The sequence below is a fragment of the Rhinoraja longicauda genome, chromosome 40 (genome assembly GCF_053455715.1).
Source record: "Rhinoraja longicauda isolate Sanriku21f chromosome 40, sRhiLon1.1, whole genome shotgun sequence".
NCBI lineage: Eukaryota > Metazoa > Chordata > Chondrichthyes > Rajiformes > Arhynchobatidae > Rhinoraja > Rhinoraja longicauda.
The window spans coordinates 3229971-3257284 of NC_135992.1; the positions used below are offsets into that span (position 1 = coordinate 3229971).

At 50.5% G+C, this 27314-nt stretch overlaps 1 protein-coding gene across 5 annotated transcripts in view; it reads left to right on the plus strand.

Moving 5' to 3' along the window:
- The window catches only part of LOC144611439 (beta-1,4-mannosyl-glycoprotein 4-beta-N-acetylglucosaminyltransferase-like), an 85524-nt gene extending 61695 nt beyond the window's left edge, over positions 1 to 23829 (plus strand). For 4 of the 5 annotated variants that reach the window (XM_078430528.1, XM_078430529.1, XM_078430527.1 and 1 more), the window contains exon 2: positions 20888 to 23829. In XM_078430528.1, the coding sequence (XP_078286654.1) occupies positions 20889 to 22472 (1584 nt within the window). In that variant the 5' untranslated portion in view covers position 20888 and the 3' untranslated portion in view covers positions 22473 to 23829. Of the gene's footprint in view, positions 1 to 18039; positions 18194 to 20887 lie in introns of all 5 variants that reach the window. The other variant, XM_078430526.1, reaches the window with a different exon arrangement.
- Positions 23830 to 27314: the final 3485 nt, after the last annotated feature.

The following is a 27314-nucleotide window of genomic DNA, read 5'->3' on the forward strand; positions in this document are numbered from 1 at the left end:
GTCCCCTTTAGGACCCCCCATGTCCTCCGTGTCCTGTGTGACCTACATGTCCTCGGTATTCCCAGGACCAAAGAACAGTCGATATGACCAAATGTTCCCCTTAACCATCAAAGGATGGTCAACCATCAAAGCCTTAAAGCCAGTTGCCCATATCAAAGGATGCACTTAGCCATAAACCGTGCCTCTGTGCTGTCAACAGGATGTCCTGACAACATAATCGAGCTGGAGCTTTTACACCTTTTTTACACCCCTGCAATAAAACCCATATGGCCAAATGCTAGAATGTTTAACCCCTTACAGTGAAGACTGATGCATCATTCTCCAACGGTCCAACGTCCACTCTTACCTCTTTCTTACTCTTTATATAACTGAAGAAACAATAGGCAATAGACAATAGGTGCAGGAGGAGGCCATTCGGCCCTTCGAGCCAGCACCGCCATTCAATGTGATCATGGCTGATCATTCTCAATCAGTACCCCGTTCCTGCCTTCTCCCCATACCCCCTGATACTCCTTAAGAGCTCTATCTAGCTCTCTCTTGAATGCATTCAGAGAATTGGCCTCCACTGCCTTCTGAGGCAGAGAATTCCACAGATACAAACTCTTGCCATCCTCTTTTATATTATTGGCTAGTTTACCTTCATATTTCATCTTTTCTCCCCATTTGGCCTTTTCAGTTACCTTTTGTTCTTTAAAAGCTTCCCAATCCTCTAATCTTTGCTTGTTTACACCAAAGATAGATACAAACTCAGCCGTTCAGGCAGCATCTCTGGAAAAAAAGAGATAGGTGATGTTTTGGGTCGAGATCTTCAGATCGAGGGTCGGGGGAGAGGGAAACTATAGGTCTTACTTTAGTGCTAGCTGGAGATTTTCCTCAAACTCTGCCGGGAATTCAGATGATATGAATGCCTGTATGAAAGCATCATATATTTAGGAAAATGTTACGCAATCGCGCTTGAAAACCACTTTACAAGTGCATTTGATCGGCAATCCATCTGCAGGAGGGTTTGCTTTGAATTTGTTCAAATTCGGAAATGAGAAAATTAAATGAGATGGCTCAACAATAGACAATAGGTGCAGGAGGAGGCCATTCGGCCCTTCGAGCCAGCACCGCCATTCAATGTGATCATGGCTGATCATTCTCAATTAGTACCCCATTCCTGCCTTCTCCCCATACCCCCTGACTCCGCTATCCTTAAGAGCTCTATCCAGCTCTCTCTTGAATGCATTCAGAGAATTGGCCTCCACTGCCTTCTGAGGCAGAACAAGAATGATGTTGACAAAGACCTGGGCCAAATTGTTAACAACACTTCAGGCAAGCTGTTTACCCAAATGTCACTCAATGCTCTTTGAATGGCCAAAGGTTGCGTGCTAAAGTAATTTTAGGTGCCAAAAATTCACCGCGCAGGTTATGATTAATGACATCTGCAAAATCTTTTGTGTACAACCTGTACCATGTACGTCTATCGACCATGCGACAGATATTTCAGACAGGTGCACTTCCTGGTGACAAGGAACTGCAAATGCTGGCTTACCGGGGAGAAACACAAAGTGTTGGAGTAACTCAGCAGGTCAGGCATCATCTATCGAGGATATGGAGAGAAGATGCTTCGGATCGGGACTCTTCTTCAGTTTGAAGAAGGGTCCCGACCCAAAATATTGCCGATCCATTTTCTCTAGACATGTTGCCTGACCTGCTGAGTTATTCCAGCATTTTGTGTTTTTATTCAGATATGCGCCTGTTGAAGTTTTAAACACTCCCCGCCATCACATTATCTTAAACCTTTTATGGTTCCACTCAGGCGACTCAGGAATTTGGACCCACCAATATTTCATAACAGCTCAAAATTATCAGTTAGAAAATTTACTACCATATGTTATCGAGCTCGCAGTAATAACTAGTAATGCTGTTGTGGGAAGCGTTTTCATCCCTTGGATACCAGTTATCTCTTCTTCATAGTTCATAAGTTCTAGGAGCAGAATTGGGCCATTCAGCCCATCAAGACTAGTCCACCATTCAATCATGGCTGATCTGTCTTTCCCTCTCAACCCCTTTCTCTTGCCTTCTGCCAATCTTCTGTGAATCTGTCAATCTCCGCCTTAAAAATATCCATTGACTTGTCCTCTGCAGCCATCAGTGGCTATGAATTACACAGACTCACTACCCTCTGACTAAAGAAATTCCTCCTCATCTTTCTAAAGGGACGTCCTTTCATTCTGAGGCTGTGTCCTCTGGTCCTAGACTCTCCCACTAGTGGAAACATCCTCTCCACATTCCACTCTATCCAGACCATTCACTATTTGGTAAGTTTCAATGAGGTCCCCCCTCATCCTTCTAAACTCCAGCGAGCACAGGCCCAGTGCCGACAAACGCTCACTGACCCACCTTTTGTCCAATTCTGGTGACTTTGGTTCCCTGTAGACACAAGGAACTACAGATGCTGGAATCGTGCATGGAACACAAAACGCGGTGGTACTTCAGTTCTTTTATTTTTACTACATGTATCACCAAGGCAGAAGTACAACCACCAAAAGTTGTTGGCTTTAATCTTGAAACTTTTGATCAGCTGTATATATGTTGGAGGAAAAAGAAATAATCTCTGCTTTTTTGGCACTGTTTCAAAAGAAATAAATATAATCTTTTATGAGGCACTTCAATATTGAAATAAATTACAGGTCCACCACCGATTTTCTGGCAACAGGTGGTGCAGCACCGCCTGTAATCCAGACAAAATCACCAGAGCGCACTTGAAATCCACTGGGCCCCAGCGAAATTATTGCACCTAGGCCGGGTGAGGCGGGACACCTCTACCTCATTAGGATTTCCGTGCTGACCAGTGGGTCAAATCGGCCTCCTGCAGCCAGTGTTCTGGAACTCCAGCCGGGGATGGCAGATCCCTTCCCACGCCGACGTTCCGAGGCCGACTCTGTGGGCTGGTATCTCCGCCCCTCGGCTGCCTAGGCGGACCGTTCCCGTACCGTCAGACTCCTATCAGAGGCCGTGGCCTCAGTTGTTCCGGCAATATGGATAATCCAGAAAGGGAAGCACGTGCATCAGCCTGAAGAAGGGTCTCGACCCGAAACGTCACCCATTCCTTCGCTCCTGAGATGCTGCCTGACCTGCTGAGTTACTCCAGCATTTTGTGAATAAATGCCTTCGATTTGTACCAGCATCTGCAGTTATTTTCTTATACAGCCTGAAGAAGGGTCTCGACCCGAAACATCACCCATTCTTTCTCTCCCGAGATGCTGCCTGACCCGCTGAGTTACTCCGGCATTTTGTGTCTACCTTTAATCCAGAAAGGGTCTGGAACCAAGGATAACGGAAAATCGGTGGTAGACCTGTATATTTTCACATTGTGCATACAATACAAATCAATACAATACAATATATCTTTATTGTCATTGTACAGGGGTGCAACGAGATTGGGAATGCGCCTCCCATACGATGCAATAAATTAGTTAATTTAAACAACAGCAACCCAACGAAACAAATTGTAACAGTTTTAAGACAAAATAAATTGCAAGTAGATCTGTGCCGGATCACTGTGCGATGTGACCATCCGGCTTAGCAGGACCGGTTCATAGCAGCTATGGCCCTGGGGATGAAGCTGTTCCTGAGTCTGGATGTGCGGGCGTAGAAGGCCTTGTATCGTCTGCCCGATGGAAGGAGTTCGAACAGACTGTTGCAGGGGTGTGAAGAGTCTTTGTGGATGCTGGTGGCTTTTCTGAGGCATCGTGTGTTGTAGATGCCCTCCAAGTCTGGTAGCTGTGTTCCGATGGTCCTCTGAGCTCTATGGACTTCCCGCTGAAGAGCTTTCCTTTCTGCCTCCGTGCAGCTGAGGTACCACACAGGGATGCCATGTGTTAGGATGCTCTCTATGGTGCAGCGGTAGAATGTCGTCAGCAGCTGTTGGGGTAGACCAGACTTTTTCAGCGTTCTTAGGTAGAACAGTCGTTGCTGTGCCTTCTTGACCAGCGCAGCGGTGTTATTGGACCATGTTAGATCCTCCGAAATGTGAGTTGGCACATACCCACTTAAATAGGACTATATTAAATATGATTTTTGAATTCAATTTCAGTGCAGATGCAAAACTGCAGATTCTGGAATCTGGAATAAAAGACATTAAAGATTAGTATAAATTTCAGTCATTAATTTTATTAGAGTAATCTTGATTTATCCAGTCTTCGTTTGCACCCATGATGACACTCATGTCACTATCTCCTTCCTTTCCTGATTTATGCTTGGCCAATATTACATTTTACAACCGCCAATGTTTTCTGCCTCTTTGCTATTTGTAAACTCAACCCCGTGATTCCCATTGTGCCTTGGATTTCAGCACGAAGATTGTTCCTCATCATTGCACTGATAGACAATAGACAATAGGTGCAGGAGTAGGCCATTCAGCCCTTCGAGCCAGCACCGCCATTCAATGCGATCATGGCTGATCACTCTCAATCAGTACCCCGTTCCTGCCTTCTCCCCATACCCCCTCACTCCGCTATCCTTAAGAGCTCTATCCAGCTCTCTCTTGAAAGCATCCAACGAACTGGCCTCCACTGCCTTCTGAGGCAGAGAATTCCACACCTTCACCACCCTCTGACTGAAAAAGTTCTTCCTCATCTCCGTTCTAAATGGCCTACCCCTTATTCTTAAACTGTGGCCCCTTGTTCTGGACTCCCCCAACATTGGGAACATGTTATCTGCCTCTAATGTGTCCAATCCCCTAATTATCTTATATGTTTCAATAAGATCCCCCCTCATCCTTCTAAATTCCAGTGTATACAAGCCCAATCGCTCCCCCTTTATTAGTTATACTTCTTCAACCCACCACCTAATGCCTGAAGATAGACACAAATTGCCACAGTAACTCAGCGGGGACAGGCAGCATCTCTGGAGAGAAGGAATGGGTGACATTTCGGGTTGAGACTCATCTTCTGAAGAAAGTTGCAAACGTGCATCTGCTGTTCCTTCCGACACATCCCACCTACAGTACGCCGGTCCTTTCTAAATGTCGAATACCCTGGAGCCTTCACTTCCCAACTTTGCTCACCCGACCAACATAGTTACACCATATCCGTTCACTTCTGCTTGTGAGATTAACTTACTTGCAAACGCAGTGGGACATACGACTGGTAATCTTACCAGTTTAACCTTTTTCTGTATGTTAACCTCCCCTGCTGCTCGACTCTGTTTTTGCCGTCTGCTGTTTTGCTCACTGCTTTTCTCTCCTTTCTTAGTTTCCTTACTGTTTCCATCCCTCTGCCAAGCTCGTTTAAACGTTCCCAATATCACCAGCAAATCCCCGCAGGGCATTAGTTCCTGGCCCTGCTGAGGTACAAACTAACCAATGGTTTATTTTTCCCCCAAACAAGTTCCATCTGCCGGAGAAACAGTTCTAATTTTTAGGCAGACACAAAATGCTGGAGTAACTCAGCGGGTCAGGCAGCATCTCTGGAGAGAAGGAATGGGCGACGTTTCGGGTCGAGACCCTTCTTCAGCCTGATGTCAGGGGATAGGGCCCCGCCCCATTGTCCTTAGTGTGTGTAGGATAGCGTTAGTGTGCGGGGATCGCTGGTCGGTGCGGACCCGATGGGCCGAAGGGCCTGTTTCCGCGCTGTATCTAAACTAAACAAAGCCCGCTCGGTCACAGTGGAGCTCCCTCCCCACTCGCCGGTTGCCGCTTCTTCTTGACAGCTCTCCGTTTGTCTACTTGGTCTCTCCGCCCAGCCTCCTGCTTTGTCCACTCGGCCTCTCCTCACCCCCTCTCCACCACCACCGCCTCCTCCTCCTCCCCTGGTGTCGCCGACATACTCCACCTTTGACGTGAGGAGGAGGAGGTGGCGGACCAGTGAGCGGGCTCCACGGTGACCGAGCGCGTCCTGTCGGTGGCGGCGACCTGAAGAAAGCGCATCTTGTCGGGGCTACAACGTGAGCCACAACAATGGCCACGTCAACGGCACATTGAGGCAGCTGGGGAGGAAGATTTCTCTGGCGCAGGCCAACAGCATCAGCCCCCAGTTTTGAGAATGATCAGCCATGATCACATTGTAGTATAAGAAAATAACTGCAGATGCTGGTACAAATCGAAGGTATTTATTCACAAAATGCTGCTGTAACTCAGCAGGTCAGGCAGCATCTCAGGAGAGAAGGAATGGGTGACGTTTCGGGTCGAGACCCTTCTTCAGACTGATGTCAGGGGGGCGGGACAAAGGAAGGATATAGGTGGAGAGGAGGAGAACTTCAAAGTGGAGCAACAGGTAGTATAAGAAAATAACTGCAGATGCTGGTACAAATCGAAGGTATTTATTCATAAAATGCTGGATATAAGAAAATAACTGATCACATTGAATGGCGGTGCTGGCTCGAAGGGCCGAATGGCCTCCTCCTGCATCTATTGTCTGTTGTCTATAAGGTGAAACCACGCAAAGAGCTGGGGCAACTCAGCAGTCCGAATCAGTCTGATGGAGGATCCTGACCTGAAACGTCACCTATCCATGTTCTCCAGAGATGCTACCTGACCCGCTGAATTACCCCAGCATTTTGTGTCCTTTTGTGTGTTAACCAGCATCTGCAGTCCTTTTTCTACCACATACCATGATAATATGTAGTTAGATAGAGCTCTAGGGGCTAGGGGAATCAAGGGATATGGGGAGAAGGCAGGCACGGGTTACTGATTGTGTATGATCAGCCATGATCACAATGAATGGTGGTGCTGGGTCGAAGGGCCAAATGGCCTCCTCCTGCACCTACTTTCTATGTTTCTAATACCTTACTCAGTTATAGTGAATAATCAGCAGTAACGGACTCCAGTGCCCACCCCATCGAATGTTGAAACTTGTGTCTACTGCAATGCGATCAAACAGCACACCCATGCCAAACTATTCCCACTAAAAGGTCTCTGCTGATATGGGTGCTCTGATTCCACTCGAGTCCTGTGCTTTCTAAAAGATTATACATGTTGAAGGTTAGAAAAATGAGATCGTATTGAAGCATAGTTTGAGGGGAGGCTTTGTGCTGTGAAAGACATTTAGTTTTAGAGATACAGCGCAGAAACAGGCCCTTCGGCCCACCGGGTCCATGCCGCCCAGCGATCCCCGCACATCAACACTATCCTACACCCACTAGGGACAATTTTTACATTTGCCCAGCCAATTAACCTACAAACCTGCACGTCTTTGGAGTGTGGGAGGAAACCGAAGATCTCGGAGAAAACCCACGCGGGTCACGGGGAGAACGTACAAACTCCGTACAGTACAGCGCTCGTAGTCAGGATCGAACCTGAGTCTCCGGCGCTGCATTCGCTGTAAGGCAGCAATTCTACCGCTGCGCCACCGTGACCGCCCTCAGCGGGGCGTAAAACTAGGGTGCTAGTCGAAGGGGGAAGTATGAGGTTTATGGCAAGACCCTTAACAACGTTAATGTACAGATGGATGTTGGGCTCCAAGTCTGCAGCTCGTTAAAAGTGGCAACACCGGTAGATGGAGTGCGAAAGTAGGCACGTGGTGTGCTTGCCTTCATTGGTGGGGCATTGAGTACAAGAATAAGGACATCATGTTGCGGCTTTATTGGACTTTGGGTTTGGCTGCAATTGGAGTGTTGTGTGCCATCCTGGTTGTGACATTCCAGGAAGGTGCAGAGAAGGTTTACCAGATGCCTGGATGAGAGGGTGTCAGATACACCGAGAAGTTGCGCGTTATTCCCTTATCATGTATCTGCACACTGCCAATGGCTGGATTGTGATTACTTATTGTCTTTCCGCTGGCTGGATAGCACGCAACAGAAGCTTTTTTTTACTGAAGACAGACACAAAATGCTGGGGGTAACTCAGCAGGTCAGGCAGCATCTCGGGAGAGAAGGAATGGGTGACGTTTCGGTTCGAGACCCTTCTTCCTGTACAAACGCTTTTCATTGTACCTCACAAAATGCTGGAGTAACTCAGCAGGTCAGGCAGCATCTCAGGAGAGAAGGAATGGGTGACGTTTCGGTTCGAGACCCTTCTTCAGTCTGACCTGCTGAGTTACTCCAGCATTTTGTGAAATAAATACCCTCGATTTGTACCAGCATCTGCAGTTTATTTTCCTACATTTCACTGTACCTCGGTAAACCTGACAATAAATTAAAATGAACTGGACAGGCTCGGCATGTTTTCACTGGAATGCTGGAGGTTGACGGGACATGTGATAGAAGTGCATAAAATTATGAGAGTCGTAAATGGGGTAAACAGTCAGAAGCTTCCCAGGATGGAAATGTCGAAGACTAGAGGGCATAGTCTTAAGGTGAAAGGGGCAAAGTCTAAAGGAGATTTGTGGGGTAAGATTTTTACACCGAAAGTGGTGGGTGCCTGGAATGTGCTGCCAGGAGTGGTGGTGTTTTAGAGACTTTTAGATAGGCATGTGGCTACCTCTACAAGGGCATGGATCTTGTATGGGTAGAGGAGATTAGTTTAGCTTGGCACCATGTGTGGCACAGGCATCGTGGCTTGAAGGCCTGTTCCTGTGCCCATTCGTTCAAATGCTCTGCACGACAGAGGCATAGAAACTTGGGCGGCACAGTGGCGCAGCGGTAGAGCTACTGCCTCACAGCGCCAGAGACCCGGGTTTGATCCTGACTACGGGTGCTGTCTGTACGGAGTTTGTGAGTTTGTTCTCCCCGTGACCGGAGTGGGTTTTCCCCCCGCGATCTTCGGTTTCCTCCCACACTCCAAAGAGGTTAATTAGCTTGGTATAAATATAAAATTGTCTCTCGTATTGACCCCAGGGTAGTGTTTATGTACGGGGATTGGTGGTCGGCGCGGACTCGGTGTGCCGAAGAGCCTCTCTCCACCCTGTATCTCTAAACTAAACTAAACACAGAGCTATTCTATGGTGGTTGAGTCAGAAGAAACTGCAGATGCTGGTTTACCCCGAAGATAGAGACAAAATGCTGGAGTAACTCAGTGGGACGGGCAACATCTCTGGAGAGAAGGAATGGGCGACGTTTCAGGTTGAGACAGAAGAAGGGTCTCGACCCGAAAAGTCACCCGTTCCTTCTCTACAGAGACGCTGCCCTGAGACGCTGAGTTGCTCCAGCATTTTGTGTCTGTCCCCTGAGCTGGTTGATCAGGGCAGTGTGGGACCTGCAGTTGCTACCACAGCGGGTGGCACACCAGCTGCTCCACTCCTTCCAACGTTTACTGCAGGCTTTTGTGTGCTTCTGAAGCAGAGGATCATCCTCAATGCCGCTTTCTCCCAAAAGTCGGGGGGAAGAGTCTCTAAAAAACACTTTCCGTGTGTATGCTGGCCACGTAATTTGCGTGGCAGAAATCCGACTCCCAAAATAGACCAGTGTGTTTATATTGTGAAGGGAAAAAACTGCAGATGCTGGTTTACAATTGAAGGTAGACACAAAATGCTGGGGTAACTCAGCGGGTCAGGCAGCATCTCTGGAGAGAAGGGATGCGAGACCCGAAACGTCCCAATTCCTTCTCTCCCGCGATGCTGCCCGACCCGCTGAGTTACTCCAGCATTTTGTGTCTACCTTCTGTTTGTATTGTGAATGTGGTATACATACGCATGCAAATGTGGCCGGTCACTCCATTGGGTGGAACCAGTGCGTTTGTAGGGGATATTGATCAGGAAAAGGATGTTGGGTTGGATTGCTTATCCTGTAAGTGGGTTTAATATTGGTCATGGCTTATTATTGTCATGTTTCAATGATTATGTTATCTTTGTGTTTTGCGTTTACGGGCCTGTTATTAAGCACAGCTGCACGCTGTTTCCTCGTTGGTACATATGACAATTAACCACATGTGCAGGGAGGAACTGCGGATGCCGGTTTAAATCCAAGGTAGACGCAAAATGCTGGATGCAGAAATCCTTCTCTCCCGAGATGCTGCCTGCCCCGCTGAGTTTCTCCAGCATTTTTTGCGTCTAATGTTGACAATTAAACACTTTTGATGCAGTAAAACACTTTTATTTTTTGTGCAATCCAGGGAAGTTGTATCACCAATGAGTACAGCAGGTAGTGCAAAATAGAAAAATAAACAGTACTGAATAAGCAGTATAGATTCTTCCTGCATGAAGAAGTTTCGTTTTTTGGTTAGAGATACAGCACGGAAACAGGCCCTTCGAGTCCGCACCGACCAGCGATCCCCCCACATGAACACGATCCTACACACACCAGGGACAATTTGCATTTATACCAATATAATTAATATACCAAGCCGATTAACCTACAAACCCGTATGTCTTTAGATTGTGGGAGGAAACCGAAGATCTCGGAGAAAATCCTCGCAGGTCACGGGGAGAACGTACAAACTCCGTACAGACTGACAGCAGATCTGTGGAATTCTCTGCCTCAGAAGGCAGTGGAGGCCAATTCTCTGAATGCATTCAAGAGAGAGCGAGATAGAGCTCTTAAGGATAGCGGAGTCAGGGTATGGGGAGAAGGCAGGAACGGGGTACTGATTGAGAATGATCAGCCATGATCACATTGAACGGTGGTGGTGGCTCGAAGGGCTGAATGGCCTCCTCCTGCACCCATTGTCTATTGTATGTCACCCATGGTCAGGATCGAACCCGGGTCTCTGGGGCTGTGAGGCAGTAACTCTATCGCTGCGCCACCGGTTCTCCTCCTCTCTCCGACAGGTGTTCTGCGACACCCTCTCTCACTGCTTCTCCACTGTGGTTCGTCCTGCCCTCCAGCTCTACGATCACATCTTATTCCTTGGTCATCGCTGCCGGCTCTTTGACCTGTACCTTTTCATATCTCTCATTTTCCTCTCCCCTGGGTCTCAGACTGAAGAAGGGTCTCGACCCGAAACGTCGCCTGTTCCTTTTCTCCGGAGATGCTGCCTGACCCGCTGAGTTACTCCGGCATTTTGTGTCTATCTTTGGTGTGAACCAGCTTCTGCTGTTCCTACCTACACATAATATTAGTGTTTCCGCTGCAGAGAAAATGCAGGTTAAAGTAGAGATTCGTCCCGAGCTTGTGAGAGATCAGTCAAAAGACTGATAACTGCGGGGAGAAGCTGTTCCTGAGTCTGGTGTTGTGCACTTTCAAGCTCTTGAATCTTCCTCCCGACAGGAGAGGGGAAAAGAAAGAATGCTGTCAAAAAGAAAGAACAAAACTAGATGAGATTTTCTGCAGTTGTACAGGGCCCCAGTGAGACCGCACCTGGAGTACTGTGTGCAGTTTCGGTCTCCAAATTTGAGGAAGGATATTCTTGCTATTGAGGGCGAGCAGCGTAGGTTTACTAGGTTAATTCCCGGAATAGCGGGACTGTCATATGTTGAAGGACTGGAGCGACTAGGCTTGTATACACTGGAATTTAGAAGAATGAGAGGAGATCTTATCGAAACGTATAAGATTATTAAGGGGTTGGACACTTTAGAGGCAGGAAACATGTTCCCAATGTTGGGGGAGTCCAGAACAAGGGGCCACAGTTTAAGAATAAGGGGTAGGCCATTTAGAACTGAGATGAGGAAAAACTTTTTCAGTCAGAGAGTTGTGAATCTGTGGAATCCTCCTGCACCTATTGTCTATTGTCTATTGAGATTAAATGAGCTACTTTTATCGTCACGTGTTACAAGTCACAGTGAGATGCGGTGTATTCAGTCAGAGTATTGAGTGTAGACGTTGGGAGGTCATGTTGCAGTTGTACAAGACATTGATTGGTGAGACTGCATTTAGAATATTGTGTTCAGTTCTGGGGCACCATGTTATAGGAAAGATATTGTCAAGCTTGAAAGGGTTTAGAAAAGATTTACGAGGATATTACCAGGACTAGAGGGTGTAAGCTACAGGGAGAGGTTGAGTAGGCTGGGTCTCTATTCCATGGAGCGCAGGAAGATGAGGGGAGATCTTATAGAGGTGTACAAAATCATGAGAGGAATAGATCGGGTAGATGCACAGAGTCTTTTACCCAGAGTAGGTGAATCGAGGACCATAGGTTCAAGGTGAAGGGGAAAAGATTTAATAGAAATCGGAGGGGTAACTTTTTCACACAGAGGGTGGTGGGTGTATGGAACATGCAGCCAGAGGAGGTAGTTAAGGCTGGGACTATCCCATCGTTTAAGAAACAGTTGGACAGGTACATGGATAGGACAGGTTTGGAGGAATATGGACCAAGCGCAGGCAAGTGGGACTAGCGTGGCTGGGAAATTGTTGGCCGGTGTGGGCGTTGGGCTGAAGGGCCTGTTTCCACACTGTATCACTCTATGAAGGGCCTGTTTCCACATGGTATCACTCTGTGAAGGGCCTGTTTCCACACTGTATCACTCTATGACTATCTATCTGTACTTTGTTTTACATAGCGAGGCATACAATGAGTCGCCACAGAAAGGGCGCCCACAAAGTTACAAGGTACCCCCTTTTCATCCCCAATGGTCCCCCCCCCCCCCTCTTCCCCCTTAGTTCTCGACCCAGGTCCCCCTTAGTTCTCGGTGGCCCCCCCATGCTGGGTCCCCCCTTCCTTTGTTCTCAGATGTTTGCCGGAGACAGCATGAAGTGTAGATGGAGATACAAGGAACTGCAGATGCTGGAACCCTGAGCACAACACAAAGTGCTGGAAGAACTCGGCAGGCCAGGCAGCATCTGTGGGGAAGGAATGGACAGGCGACGTTTCGGGTTGGGACACTTGAGCTTGTAACAATTAAACACTCTTGACTTGAAACAATGAAAAACTGTTTTACCTAGAGCTGCCTAGGCAAGTCTTACCAGAGCTGAGCACGACAGGTAGTGCGGAAGAAGGGTCTCGACCCTTTCTCCAGAGAAGTTGCCTGCCCACTGAGATACAGCGCGGAAACAGGCCCTTTGGCCCACAGAGTCCGCACCGACCAGCGATCCCCACACATTACCACTATCCCACACACACTACGGACAATTTACACGTACACCAAGCCAATTAACCTACAAATCAGTACGTCTTTGGAGTGTGGGAGGAAACCGTAGATCTCGGAGAAAACCCACGCAGGTCACGGGGAGAACGTACAAACTCCATACAGATAGCACCCGTAGCCGGGATCGAACCTGGGTCTCCGGCGCTGCAATCGCTGTAAGGCAGCAACTCTACCGCTGCGCCACCGTGCCGCCCTTTTGATTGGGTGCAGGCTGATGTGCATGATGAACTGGGCTCCAGTCACAGCTCACTGCAATTTCTTGTGTTCCTGGGCAGGGAAGTTGCTGTTCCAGGCTGTGCTGCATTCTGATAGAATGCTTTCTACGGTGCATCTCGTAGGGACAGTGTGGGTCTGACAGCGGTCCTTGTCTCAGATGCATACAGGAAGACATGGTTTACTGTTGCTTGGTCAACCACAGGCATTGTGCTAAGCTTCGCGTGATAGCCTTCAAACACTTCATTCTGAAGAAGGGTCTCGACCCGAAACGTCACCCATTCCTCTCTCCAGAGATGCTGCCTGTCCCGCTGAGTTACTCCAGCATTTTGTGTCTGCCAAGGAACTTCAGATGCTGATTTACACCGAAGATAGACACAAAATGTTGGAGTAACTCAGTGGGACAGGCAACATCTCTGGATAGAAGGAATGGGTGACGTTTCGGGTCGAGACCCTTCAAACGTCACCTATTGCTTTTCTCCAGAGATGCTGGCTGACCCTCTGAGTTACTCCATCTTTTTATGACTATCTTCTTTAAAGTATGAGAATGCCTGATGGCTCTGGGCCTGGAGTTTAGAAAGATGAAGGGGACCTCATTGAAACTTACAGAAACAATGAAAAGCCAAGATATAGTGGTTGTGGAGAGAATGCTTCCAGTCATGTGAAAGTCTAGAACCAGAGGGCACAGCCTCAGAATAAAAGGAATACATTTAGAATGAGGATGAAGAGGAATTTCGTTAGCTAAAGGGTGGTGAATCTGGAATTCATTGCCACAGACAGCTGTGGAGGCTGCCATTTGTTATTTTTAAAGTAGATATTGTTAAGTTCGTGGTTAGTAAGGGCGTCGAATGTTAAGGGAAGAGGCAGGGGAATGGGGTCGAGGGAAAATAGATCAGCCATGATTGAATGGTGGAGCAGGGTTGATGGGCCAAATGGCCTAATTCTGTGCCCGTGTCTTATGGTGTTAATCGCACAAGTGCAAGAGGCTGTGAATGGAGGTGGAGTGTTTAAAAGGAACAAGGAAATGGTATTAAAGATTGCCCTTTTTCTACTGGTCGTTCAAGTGGAACGGCTTTGCAGGTCGCGCCAATATTTAATACGCCGTCTCTAATTGCTCTTGAGAAGGCAACAATGAAGTGGATTATTAACGGCTGCAGTCTCTGACATCCGCAATGCTGTTAGGGAGGGACAGCCAGGACTTTGACCCTGTGATGGTGAAGGAACGGCAATGTATCTCCAGAGGGCATCTTCCAAGTGGTAGTGTTCCCAAGCAGTCGTCGTCCTTGTCCTTCTGGCTGTTAAAGGTCAAGGGGTTTGGAAGGTGCCATCTAAGGTGACGATGAGTTGTTGTAGCTGATGGTGCCCCTGTGTGTCAGTGGGTGGAGTGAGTGAGTGCGTGAGTGGGCCTCCTCCACTGTCAGAGTGAGTCTATTTATACCGCTGCGTTGTAAGCTGCCAAAGTGAATTATGAGGTGCTGTTCCTCCAATTTGCGTGTGGCCTCACACTGACAGTGGGAGACCCAGGACAGAAAGTTTCCCTCTCCCCTGACTCTCAGTCTGAAGAAGGGTTTCGACCCGAAACGTCACCTATTCCTTTTCTCCAGAGATGCTGCCTGACCCCTTAGAGTAACTCCAGCGTTTTGTGTCCATCTTTGGTGTAAACCAGCATCTGCAGTTTAGTTTAATCTAGTTTAGAGATACAGCGCGGAAACAGGCCCTTCGGCCCACCGAGTCCGAACCAACCAGCGATCCCCGCACATTAACACTATCATATCATATCATATCATATATATACAGCCGGAAACAGGCCTTTTCGGCCCACCAAGTCCGTGCCGCCCAGTGATCCCCGCACATTAACACTATCCTACACCCACTAGGGACAATTTTTACATTTACCCAGCCAATTTACCTACATACCTGTACGTCTTTGGAGTGTGGGAGGAAACCAAAGATCTCGGAGAAAACCCACGCAGGTCACGGGGAGAACGTACAAACTCCTTACAGTACAGCGCCCGTAGTCAGGATCGAACCTGAGTCTCCGGCGCTGCAATTCGCTGTAAAGCAGCAACTCTACCGCTGCGCTACCGTGCCGCCCTAGCAGGTCAGGCAGCATCTCGGGAGAGAAGGAATGGGTGACGTTTCGGGTCGAGACCCTTCTTCACCCATTCCTTCTCTCCTGAGATGCTGCCTGACAATAGACAATAGACAATAGGTGCAGGAGTAGGCCATTCAGCCCTTCGAGCCAGCACCCGCCATTCAATGCGACCATGGCTGATCACTCTCAATCAGTACCCCGTTCCTGCCTTCTCCCCATACCCCCTCACTCTGCTATCCTTAAGAGCTCTATCCAGCTCTCTCTTGAAAGCATCCAACGAACTGGCCTCCACTGCCTTCTGAGGCAGAGAATTCCACACCTTCACCACTCTCTGACTGAAAAAGTTCTTCCTCATCTCCGTTCTAACCTGCTGAGTTACTCCAGCATTTTGTGAATAAATCGATTTGTACCAGCATCTGCAGTTATTTTCTTATATTAACACTATCCTACACACACTAGGGACAATTTTACATTTATACCAAGTCAATCAGCCTACAAACCTGCACATCTTTGGAGTATGTGAGGAAACTGAATATCTCGGAGAAAACCCACGTAGGTCACAGTGAGAACTTACGAACTCTGTATAGACACCACCCGTAGTCTGGATCGAATCTGGGTCTCTGGGTCTCTGGCGCTGTGAGGCAGTTGCTCTATCACTGCACCACCTTGTTCCTTTCAACATGTATTGAAATTATGTATTGGTATGGATAGAGGATTGGTGAAATAGCAGAAACCAGAGTCAGGATAGACAAGTTATGTGCAAGTTTACTTTCCATGGGTTATTCTCCAGCCCTTCCTCTGCGCTTTATTTAATAGAAGCTCAGCTCCAGGTAGATTTCAGCGTTCAGACTACTTCCCTTTAGAGAGGTTACGGAATAGAATTATGTGAAAGGTATCAACAGATAAACAGTCTGAAGAAGGGTCTCGACCTGAAAGTCACCCATTCCTTCCTGAGATGCTGCCTAACCTGCTGAGTTACTCCAGCATTTTGTGAAACAGATAAACTGGGATCGTTCTTCATGAAATGGGGAAGTTCAAGAGAATGTCACTCAAAACATGTTCATTATCATGAAATGGTTAGTTGAAGTATTTAAGAAGTTGTACTTTTATATTCGATGGCGCTGTTTATGGAAGTAGTAAGTAAGTTGGCGGCACGGTGGTGCAGCGGTAGAGTTGCTGCCTTACAGCGAATGCAGCGCCGGAGACCCGGGTTCCATCCCGACTACGGGTGCCGTCTGTACGGAGTTTGTACGTTCTCCCCGTGACCTGCGTGGGTTTTCTCCGAGATCTTCGGTTTCCTCCCACACTCCAAAAACGTACAGGGTTTGTAGGTTAAATGGCTTGGTATAAATGTAAAAAAATTGTCCCTAGTGTGTGTAGGATAGTGTTAATGTGTGGGAATCGCTGGTCGGCGTGGACCCGGTGGGCCGAAGGGCCTGTTTCTGCGCTGTATCTCTAAACTAAATTAATCTAAACTAAACTAAGTTGCTGTGCCAGAGACCCGAGTTTGATCCTACCTACAGTGGGTGCTTGTCTGTATGGAGTTTATATGTTCTCCCCATGACCTACATGGGTTTCCTCCTACACTTCAAAGGCGTACAGGTAAAGGCGAATTGTGTAGGAAGGAACTGCAGTAAACTCAACCCGTGATTCCCATTGTGCCTTAGATTTCAACACGAAGATTGTTCCTCATCATTGCACTGATCTCCTCCTTTATTAGTTGTACTTCTACCACCACCTATGCCCGAAGTTGGACACAAAATGCTGGAGTAACTCAACCGGACAGGCAGCATCTCTGGAGAGAAGGAATGGGTGACGTTTCAGTTCTTCAAAGGAGAATCTTGACCTGAAACGTCACCCATTCCTTCTCTCCATAGATGCTGATTGTCCCGCTGAGTTTCTCCAGCATTTTGTGTCTATCTATTGTAGCCTAATTGGCTTGGTGTACTTGTACATTGCTCCTAGTGTGTGTTGGATAGTGTTAGTGTGCGGGGATCGCTGGTCGGCGCGGCCTCGGTGGGCCGAAGGGCCTGTTTGCACGCTGTAAACTGAACTAATATTTTAAATACTGCCATCATCATCTTATCCTTTGGAGATCAATGGATGTGTACACTGAGTCTCCTCAATTCTATCCAGAACCCTATCACTGATTGTGTGTGTCCTTCCCTTGTTAGTTCTCAAAAGTGCTTCTTCACCTTGCACTTCACAGCTTTGAATTGTATTTACTTTCCATTTACCAGGATTAAATTTCAAAGTTTAACTTGTGATGTATATTAATAACTTGGATGTGAACATAGAAGGCATGACTAGTAAGTCTTTTGGTGATATGAAAGTTGGCTGTGTTGTAGATCACGGTGGCGCAGCGGTAGAGTTGCTGCCTTGCAGCGAATGCAGCGCCGGACACTCAGGTTTGATCCTGACTACGGGCGCCGTCTGTACGGAGTTTGTACGTTCTCCCCGTGACCTGCGTGGGTTTTCTCCGAGATCTTCGGTTTCCTCCCACACTCCAAAGACGTGCAGGTTTGTAGGTAAATTGGCTTGGTAAATGTAAAAATTGTCCCTAGAGGGTGTAGGATAGTGTTAATATGCGGGGATCGCTGGTCGGCGCGGACCCGGTGGGCCGAAGGGCGTGTTTCCGCGCTGTATCTCTAAACTGTATCTTTAAACTAGAAGGCAAGGAAAGCTGTCTGAGGTTAAGCACGATATACATCAAGTGGAAACTTGGGAAGAGTATTGGGAGGATGAGGAATTTAATCCTGACAATTGCAAGGTGATTGATTTTGAGATGAATTAACTTCATTAAATTCACTACTAATTTCCATCCTGCACTCAAATTTACTTGGACCACAGACGCAAAATGCTGTAGTCACTCAGCGGGTCAGGCAGCATCTCGGGAGAGAAGGAATGGGTGACGTTTCGGGTCGAGACCCTTCTTCAGACCTCTTCACTTGGAACATCTCCCCAGCATTTCAATGGGCCCCAGCTATGCCTGCCTCTTTGTAGGGTACGTCGAACAATCCCTGTTCCCGGCGTATACTGGCCCTGTCCCCAAACTCTATCCCTGCTGCATTGACGACTGCATCGAGGCAGTCTTGCACCCGTGCAGAACTCAGGGACTTCATTAACTTCACGACTAATTTCCATCCTGCACTCAAATTCACTTGGACCCATCTCCAACATCTCCCCAACGTTTCAGTTCTCCTTCCATGCGTTTTGGGAAGGCAAACGGAGGTACGGGCGTAAACAGAGATTGGGATGGTGCCAAGGAATACTGATGGGTGGAAGACCTTGGGGTTGCCCTGCAGAGCCCCATTAAACTTTCTGCACACTACAATTCCATCACTCCATTCACAATAGACAATAGGTGCAGGAAGAAGCCATTCGGCCCTTCGAGCCAGCACCGCCATTCAATGTGATCATGGCTGATCATTCTCAATCAGTACCCCGTTCCTGCCTTCTCCCCATACCCCCCTGACTCCGCTATCCTTAAGAGCTCTATCTAGCTCTCTCTTGAATGCATTCAGAGAATTGGCCTCCACTGCCTTCTGAGGCAGAGAATTCCACAGATTCACACCTCTCTGACTGGTAAACGCTCCATGTTGCTGGGACACGGCGGTCTTGTCCGCGTGCTTCTTCAAGACCCCAGCAGTGATGGGGCAGGGGCGAGGGTATGCTGGTCTGGCAGCAGCTGACCTCAGGAAGGGTAGAGTCCCATCCTTGTGACTCTGTCTTTAGCACATATCCCCCAGCTAACGAGTGGGCCATTGTGAACTCCCTTCCTGAGGACATCTGTTGTCGGCCCTGTATTGTTCTGGCCTTCTCTATCTTTCAGTCTGAAGACCCATAACATCACCTATTCCCTTTCTCCAGAGATGCTGCCCGACCCGCTGAGCTACTACTATAAACCGGCATCTGCAGGTCCTTCCTTAGGATTGCCAGCTGTCCCGTATCAGCCGTGACATCCCGTATTTTGGGCTAAATTGGGTTGTCCCGTACGGGACCGCCCCCCCCCTTGGCCCGTATTAGTAGGGTTGCCAACTTCCTCGCTCCCAAATAAGGGACAAAGGGTGACGTCACCGCCCCACGTGACCTCACCCAGCCAGCGGCCACGTGCTCCCGCTCCACCAATGGCGGCCACCATTGGTGGAGCGGGAGCACGTGGCCGCTGGCTGAGTGAGGTCACGTGGGGCGCGGGGGCGGTGACGTCACCTTGTCCCGTATTTGGGAGTGAGGAAGTTGGCAACCCTATCCTCCCTGCACATTTTGCCTGCAATGTGGTGACCTGAATTAAGCGTGGAGGTGAGATCAGTGCGTTCAGAATGACTCCCCTCCTTTCTAGTCCTCTGTTGATAAAGCCCAGAATAATGTGAGCAATCGCAACCACTTTCTTAAGTGCTCTGGAGGAACAAAGAACAGCAGACACCGAAATCTTGAGTGAAAACACAGTGTTGGAGGAACCCAGCAGATCTGGCAGCATCCGTGGAAGTTTCAGTTCAGTTCCGTTTCAGTTTCAGTTGAGCGACGGGCCAGCCACTAAACATGAGGAGTGACTCCCAGTGAAGGAGTGACGGGTGATGTTTTGGGTCAGGACCCATCTACAGAATGGTTTGATTTCTAAAGAAGGGTCCCAACCCAAAACATGACCTACCCATCTCTTCCAGAGATGCTGCCTTATCTGCACTTTGTGTTCCTCCATCACTTTGTATTTTTCCTAAGTACCCTTCCATGTTTTAAAAGTTTGCATCGCCCTCGTGGGGCCCACTCCTCCATGCTCTGCAATTCTATTTATGCCTTTTATTTCACAAAATGCTGGAGTAACTCAGCGGGTCAGGCAGCATCTCAGGAGAGAAGGAATGGGTGACGTTTCGGGTCGAGACCCTTCTTCAGACTGAAGACCCGTAACATCACCCATTCCTTCTCTCCTGAGATGCTACCTGACCCGCTGAGTTACTCCAGCATTTTGTGAAACAAATACCTTCGATTTGTACCAGCATCTGCAGTTGTTTTCTTACACTGACTAAAGAAATGTCACCTCATCTCCTTCCTAAGAGGATGTCCTTTAATTCTGAGGCTGTGGCCTCTAGTCCTAGACTCTCGTACTGTTGGAAGTTAGTAGATGGCACAGGGCCTTGTGAAGTACACCGCGTAGGTAGACGTGTATCTTGAGGCGTGTATTGATTTCAATAGGCAAGAGACAATAGGTGCAGGAGGAGGCCATTCGGCCCTTCGAGCCAGCACCGCCATTCAATGTGATCATGGCTGATCATTCTCAATCAGTACCCCGTTCCTACCTTCTCCCCATACCCCCTGACTCCGCTATCCTTAAGAGCTCTATCTAGCTCTCTCTTGAATGCATTCAGAGAATTGGCCTCCACTGCCTTCTGAGGCAGAGAATTCCACAGATTCACAACTCTCTGGCTGAAAAAGTTTTTCCTCATCTCAGTCCTAAATGGCCTACCACTTATTCTTCAACTGTGGCCCCTGGTTCTGGACTCCCCCAACATTGGGAACATGTTTCCTGCCTCTAACGTGTCCAACCCCTTAATTATCTTATACGTTTCGATAAGATCCCCTCTCATCCTTCTAAATTCCAGTGTATACAAGCCTAGTCGCTCCAGTCTTTCAACATATGTCAGTCCTGCCATTCTGGGAATTAACCTGGTGAATTCACTGCTGTTTTGTGCTTGCCTCCCTGCAGGATGAAGATGCGGAGACACCGTGTGGTCCTGATGTTGTGCATGGCGGGACTGTGCCTGATCTCCTTCCTGCACTTCCTCAAGGCGCTGTCGTACATCACCTTCTCCCGGGAGCTGTCGGCCTTCAGCCCGTCGCTCAGGTCCATCTTCGTCGACTCGCACCTCTTCTGGAAGCCGGGGCAGGAGGAGCAGGATGGGGACGATGGTGCGAGCGCCGGCCGGGCGTCTCCGGGCGGCCACCAAGCCGGGGGCTGGCCCCACCTGCACCGGGCACAGTTCGAGCTGAAGGACGACGAGACGGAGTACTTCATCCGCACCAAGGCCGGGGCAGTCTGCTTCAAGCAGGGGACCAGGGGGGTGGGTGCGGGGGGGGTGGAGGGGGGGGTGCGAGGCGGCCGGGATAAGCCGCTGACACACAGGGTGGGTGAGGTTGTGGGTGGGGGTATGGGGATGGGTGCAGGTGTAGGGGTAGGGATGGGTGCAGGTGGGGAGGGGCGGCAGAGGCGCAGGTGGGTTGGTTGTCCATGCCTACCGGGTTGGCACGGCCCACACTGTGGGGTGCCCGCCATGGTGCAGCACTCCAACCTGCCGACCAAGGAGCGCCTGAGTCCCCGGGCCGTGCCCCGCCGTGTGATCAACGCCATCAACGTCAACCACGAGTTCGACCTGCTGTCGGTCCGCTTCGCCGAGCTGCGAGGGGTGGTGGACGTGTTCATCGTGTGCGAGTCCAACTTCACCGCCTATGGGGACCCCAAGCCTCTGCTGTTCGCCGAGATGTTGCTGAACGGGACGTTCGACCGCCGCCTGGCCTCCACCGTGCTGTACGTCTTCCTCGACCACTTCCCCAGCGGGGGGAGGCAGGACGGATGGATCGCCGACGACTACCTCCGCACCTTCCTGACCCGGGACGGCATGGGCCGCATCTCCAACCTGAGGGACGACGACGTCTTCCTGATCGGCGACGCCGACGAGATCCCGGCCCGGGACGGGGTGCTGTTCCTCAAGCTGTTCGACGGCTGGACCGAGCCCCTCGCCTTCCACCTCCGCAAGTCCCTGTACGGCTTCTTCTGGAAGCAGCCGGGCAGCCTGGAGGTGGTGTCGGGCTGCACAGTGGCCATGCTGTTCGCTGTGTACCGTGGGGACGGCATCAAGCTCAGGCGTAGAGAGTACTACCTGATGCCCAACTTCAGACAGTACGAGAACACCACTGGGCACATCCTAGTGCCCTGGTCCCTGGGCAGCCCACTACACCTGGCCGGCTGGCACTGCTCCTGGTGTTTCCAACCAGAGGGCATCCGCTTCAAGCTGCTGTCCGCACAGAACGGGGACTTCCCCCGCTGGGGCAACTACCAGGAGAAGAGGGACCTCCGCTACATCCGACAGCTGATCCAGACTGGGGGCTGGTTCGACGGCACGGAGCAGGAGTACCCCCCCGCAGACCCCAAGGAGCACATGTACGCCCCCAGGTACCTGCTGCAGAACTACGACAGGTACAGGTACCTGCTGGAGAACCCCTACCTGGAGGGCAAGGAAGGGCTGGGGCTGGAGGCTGTGGACACGTACAACCAGACCGGCGGCATCACATAGAGCCGCCACCAGCCAACGCAACACTGCAGGCTCAGCCTCAGGGCCACTGTGCATCGTCTACTGGCCCGCACCTCGCCACTACCTGGGGCCTGGGGAGGCTGGGCACTTCCACCTGCTCCCCTGTACCCTGTAGGGCACCCTGCACCCGCACTTTCTCACCAACCTTCACATTCCCGGCCTCCCGTTTGGGCCAAGCTGTTTTCTCTCTTGTTTTTTCCCTCTCTCTCTCCCCCTCCCTCTGTCTCTCCTCTCTCTCTCTCTCTCTCTCTATATATATATATATATATATATATCCCTCTCTCCCCCTCCCTCTCTCTTTCTCTATCTCTATATATATATCCCTCTCTCTCCCCCTCCCTCTGTCTCTCCTCTCTCTCTCTCTATATATATATATATATATATATCCCTCTCTCCCCCTCCCTCTCTCTTTCTCTATCTCTATATATATATCCCTCTCTCTCCCCCTCCTTCTGTCTCCCTCGCCCTCTCTCTCCCCCTCCCTCTCTCTATATATATATATCCCTCTCTCCCCCTCTCTCTATATATATATATATCCCTCTCTCCCACTCCCTCGCCCTCACTCTCTCCCTCTTTCTCTCTCTCTCCCTTTCGCTCCTTCTCTCCCCTCTCTCTTTATCTCTCTCCCCTTCTCTCCCCTCCCTCCCTCCCTCTGTCTCTCTCTCTCCCTCCATCTCTCTCGGTTCCGCTTCAGGTTGACTTCCACGTTCGAAGTTCATTCTTCGTCCACATGGTCCTGTGAGTGAGGTGTGTGTGTGTGTGTGGTTCCCTCCGCGTTGTCAGTGAGGGGGTCTCTACTGGAGAGCGGTGGGGAGGGAGAGGAGGGGGGGGAGATGCAGGGAACTCGGACCCAGTCTGAATGTAGCATTCTTTGGCCCAAGCACTTTCTGTACAAAATGTGATTCAGCCAAGGTCGTCCTTAAGGCCAGTGGGCGGTGAGGATGGTAGAAGATAGGGGGGGGGGGCGGGGGCAGGAGATGGGTTTGGGTCAGCAACTCAGGGACAGGTACGATGAACGTCCACACTTGAACGCTGCTCCTTCCCGCTGCCGAGTGGTCGAGGGGCATGCAGAGGCAGGTGTTGGGGGTCGTGAGAGCGGGGAGAGACAAGGAGTGCATGGGACGAGGTGGGAATTCTGGGGGGGGGGGGGAGAAGTGTGGGAAGTGGGTGTGATTGAGCACAATAAGAGAGTGGAGGTCACCCCCCTTCACCCAGCAGAGCAGTCCCACCCCCGGCCCGCTGCGGCCACAAAATGCTGGAGTAACTCAGCGGGTCAGGCAGCATCTCTGGAGAGAAGGAATGGGTGACGTTTCGGGTCGAGACCCTTCTTCAGACTGATGTCAGGGAATGATGTCTGTTGAATCAGTCTGGAGAAGGGTCTCGACCCGAAACGCCACCCATTCCTTCTCTCCTGAGACGCTGCCTGGCCCGCTGAGTTACTCCATCATTGTGTGCCCACCTCGGGCACAACGAGAGGGTGCGAGTGTGAGCCTGGCATGCCCGCGGCATGTGGCCTAACCCTGGGACCCCCTTCACCCAGCAGAGCAGTCCCACCCCCGGCCCGCTGCGGCCACCCCCGTCCAGCCGTCCCTGGAGCAACTGGGCATCAGTCAGGCAGCTTGCCTCGGTTCACTCACTCCAACTGGACGTTGGAACTCCACTCCAACTTAGACCTTTCAACGGTCTCAGCCTCGTCTGTACCGTGGAGTGGCGGCCTGAGGGTAGAGGGGGGGTTATATGTGGGGAGAGAGGTAGGAGTTGCGGGAGGGGAGAGGAGAAGAGAGAGGTGGAGAAGACCTGGGAGAGATGATGGAGATGAATGGGGAGAGGATAGGTGGCGGAGACGCGAGGAGAGAAGAGGTGGGGCGTTTTGGGAGAGGTGGGGAGTTGTGTGTGTGGGGAGAGGAGACGCTTGCATGTAGGGGGAGTGGTGGACTGGGGACAGGCAGCACGGACACACTCGCCACTGGGCCGGGACTCTGCTGCTGGTGGTGATGTCTGGGTCACAGAGCATCGCCGGGCTGCACAAACCCCGGGCCTTGGTCCAGGTAAACCGAGATGAACTAACGAGGATCTGGTGCCCCCGGCCTCTCGTCCTGCCTGCCTGCTGCACACACTGGACACTGATCGTTGAAGGACTACTTGAAAATGTTTCTGGCTGTGCGCGTCTGTTTTTGCCCGTGAGATGTCTTCCAGCCTGAGGTTTCTGTGAAACTGTGTTGGGGTGGGGGTGAGGGTGAGGCGGTAGATCCTGGAGCCCCTGGGTGGCTGCCGCCGTGGTGGGCTTGCACTGAAGGGCCAAACCACTGACCAAGCCGGAGCCGGGCAATAGCCTGGGCTCTCCCCTCCGGCGGACACGGACATGGACACTGCCACTGCCAAGCACTGAGGCGGAGAGTGACGGTCAGGAGGCAGCACATGGTGGCATTACTCGCCCCAGGTGCCATTGCCTGCCACAGGTGAACCTACCTGCTCGCCCCTGGTGGCACAACTTGCCCCAAGGGTGGCCCTGCCCGCCCAAGGGTGGACCTGCCCACCCACCCTCACGACCGGCTGCCTGGCACAAACTCCCCTCACGCTGCCCTACTCGCTCCCCCCTCCACCCAACACCGGCCCTGCCCCGACCCCCCTTCATCTCCCACCACAATGCCCACTGGACGCCGGCAGGTTGTGTGGCTGCTGGGGGGTCGTCGGGAGGAGGGAGAGGCGGCACTGGTGGCTCAGGGGAGTGATCCATCTCATTCCTCGGTCGGAGTTTGTTACATGTGACCCCCGGGAAGGGCGACTGGCCATCGCTGCTGGGACTTGGTGTGGGGGCAGCCGGGGTGGGACTGGGCCGGAGGGTGTGAAGCCAAAAGGCCACCCTGCCCCACACAGCCCCCGTCCAGCGCCCCCACCCCCCTCTGTCAGCAAGGGCCTGCGGGCTCCCCCGCTACTCAAGGGGCCCCTCGCCAACGCGACCTCTGGGAACAACGTTTGCGTTCAGTACTTACCCAGAACATTAAATTTAAATTGTATGTAATGAATGGCGTGTCCCACTTTTATTTGTCGCAGATATGTCTCCGGATGGAGAGAGGGGAGGTGAAGGGGCGCAGGTGTCACCCCTCGGGGTGAGGCCATTCAGCCCTTCTCACCTGCCCACCCTTCATCAAGGGCAGACACACAATGCTGGAGTAACTCAACGGGTCAGGCAGCATCTAGGGAGAGAAGGAATGGGTGACTTCTCGGGTCGAGACCATTCTTCAGACTGATGTCAGGGGAGGGGGCGGTCAAGATTGAACCCAGGTCTCATAGAAAATAGGTGCAGGAGTAGGCCATTCGGCCCTTCGAGCCCGCACCGCCATTCAATATGATCATGGCTGATCATGCAACTCAGTATCCTGTACCGGCCTTCTCTCCATACCCCCTGATCCCTTTAGCCACAAGGGCCACATCTAACTCCCTCTTAAATATAGCCAATGAACTGGCCTCAACTACCCTCTGTGGCAGAGAATTCCACAGATTCACCACTCTGTGAAAAAAAAGTTCTCATCTCGGTCCTAAAAGACTTCCTCCCCTTATCCTTAAACTGTGACCCCTTGTTCTGGACTTCCCCAACATCGGGAACATCTCTTGAGTTATGTTAACATTCTGACATAGGTGACGTTTCGGGTGGAGACCCTTCTTCAAAACTGAAGGGAGCCGAAACGTTACCTATTCCATTCGGGTGCGTCTCTGGCGCTGTAAGGCAGCAACTCTACTTCTGCAACACTCTGCCATCCCAAATCTACAGGAGCTCATTTCTCCTCTCTATCGTAAATGTCTCGCTCCTCTGGGGCAATGAGGGGATGATGTTCTCCCTCCAGCCTGCTTCTTCATCATATCATATATATATATACACAGCGCGGAAACAGGCCTTTTCGGCCCACCAAGTCCGCGCCGCCCAGCGATCCCCGCACATTAACACTATCCTACACACACTAGGGACAATTGTTTACATTTACCCAGTCAAATTAACCTACATACCCGTACGTCTTTGGAGTACGTCATCCCTGAAACAAGTTTCAATGCAACCCCCACCCTCGTTGTTTCATGGAAAGATACAGCGTGGAAACAGGCTCTTCGGCCCACCGTTCCGTGCCTATCGTTCACATGCCTGTCTAAATGGTTCTTAAAGATAGCGATTGTGTCTGACCCCTGCCTATTCTGACAGTGTTTCAAATACCAGGCACTCTGTGTGTGTGTGTGTGTAAAAATAAATCCCCTCAAATCCTCTGGAGAGGTGACTGTAACAGAAGATGGACACAAGATGCTGGAGTGTGAGGACAGACAGCATCTCGAGAGAAGGAATGGGAGGCGTTTTGGGTTGAAACCCACTTCTTCAGACTGTAACAGAATGTGTGTGTGTGTGTGTTGCAGTCGTGAAACTCCATGTTACCACTGTACCTTCGGTCCTAACCCCTGTGGCTCTACGTGAACTGTGGGACTCTGCCACGCTGAATTACTGGGCCAACCTGTTGGTTATATGGTTGGTCTTAGTGCCTGGACAGACTTGGGAGATTTCAAACCATAAAATAGACGAACCACTGCGAGCTAGTGCCATTGTTAGCAATGCCATACGGAATGCAACGAGCAGGTTTTACTTTTAAGGTGAAAAGAGGCTAGATGTTGGGAGTTATGTTAACATTCTGACATAGGTGACGTTTCGGGTCGAGACCCTTCTTCAAAACTGAAGGGACCCGTAGATACGTTACCTATTCCTTTTCTCCGGAGATGCTGTTTGACCCGCCGAGTTACTCCAGCATTTTGTGTCTTGTCTTCGGTTTAAACCAGCATCTGCAGTTC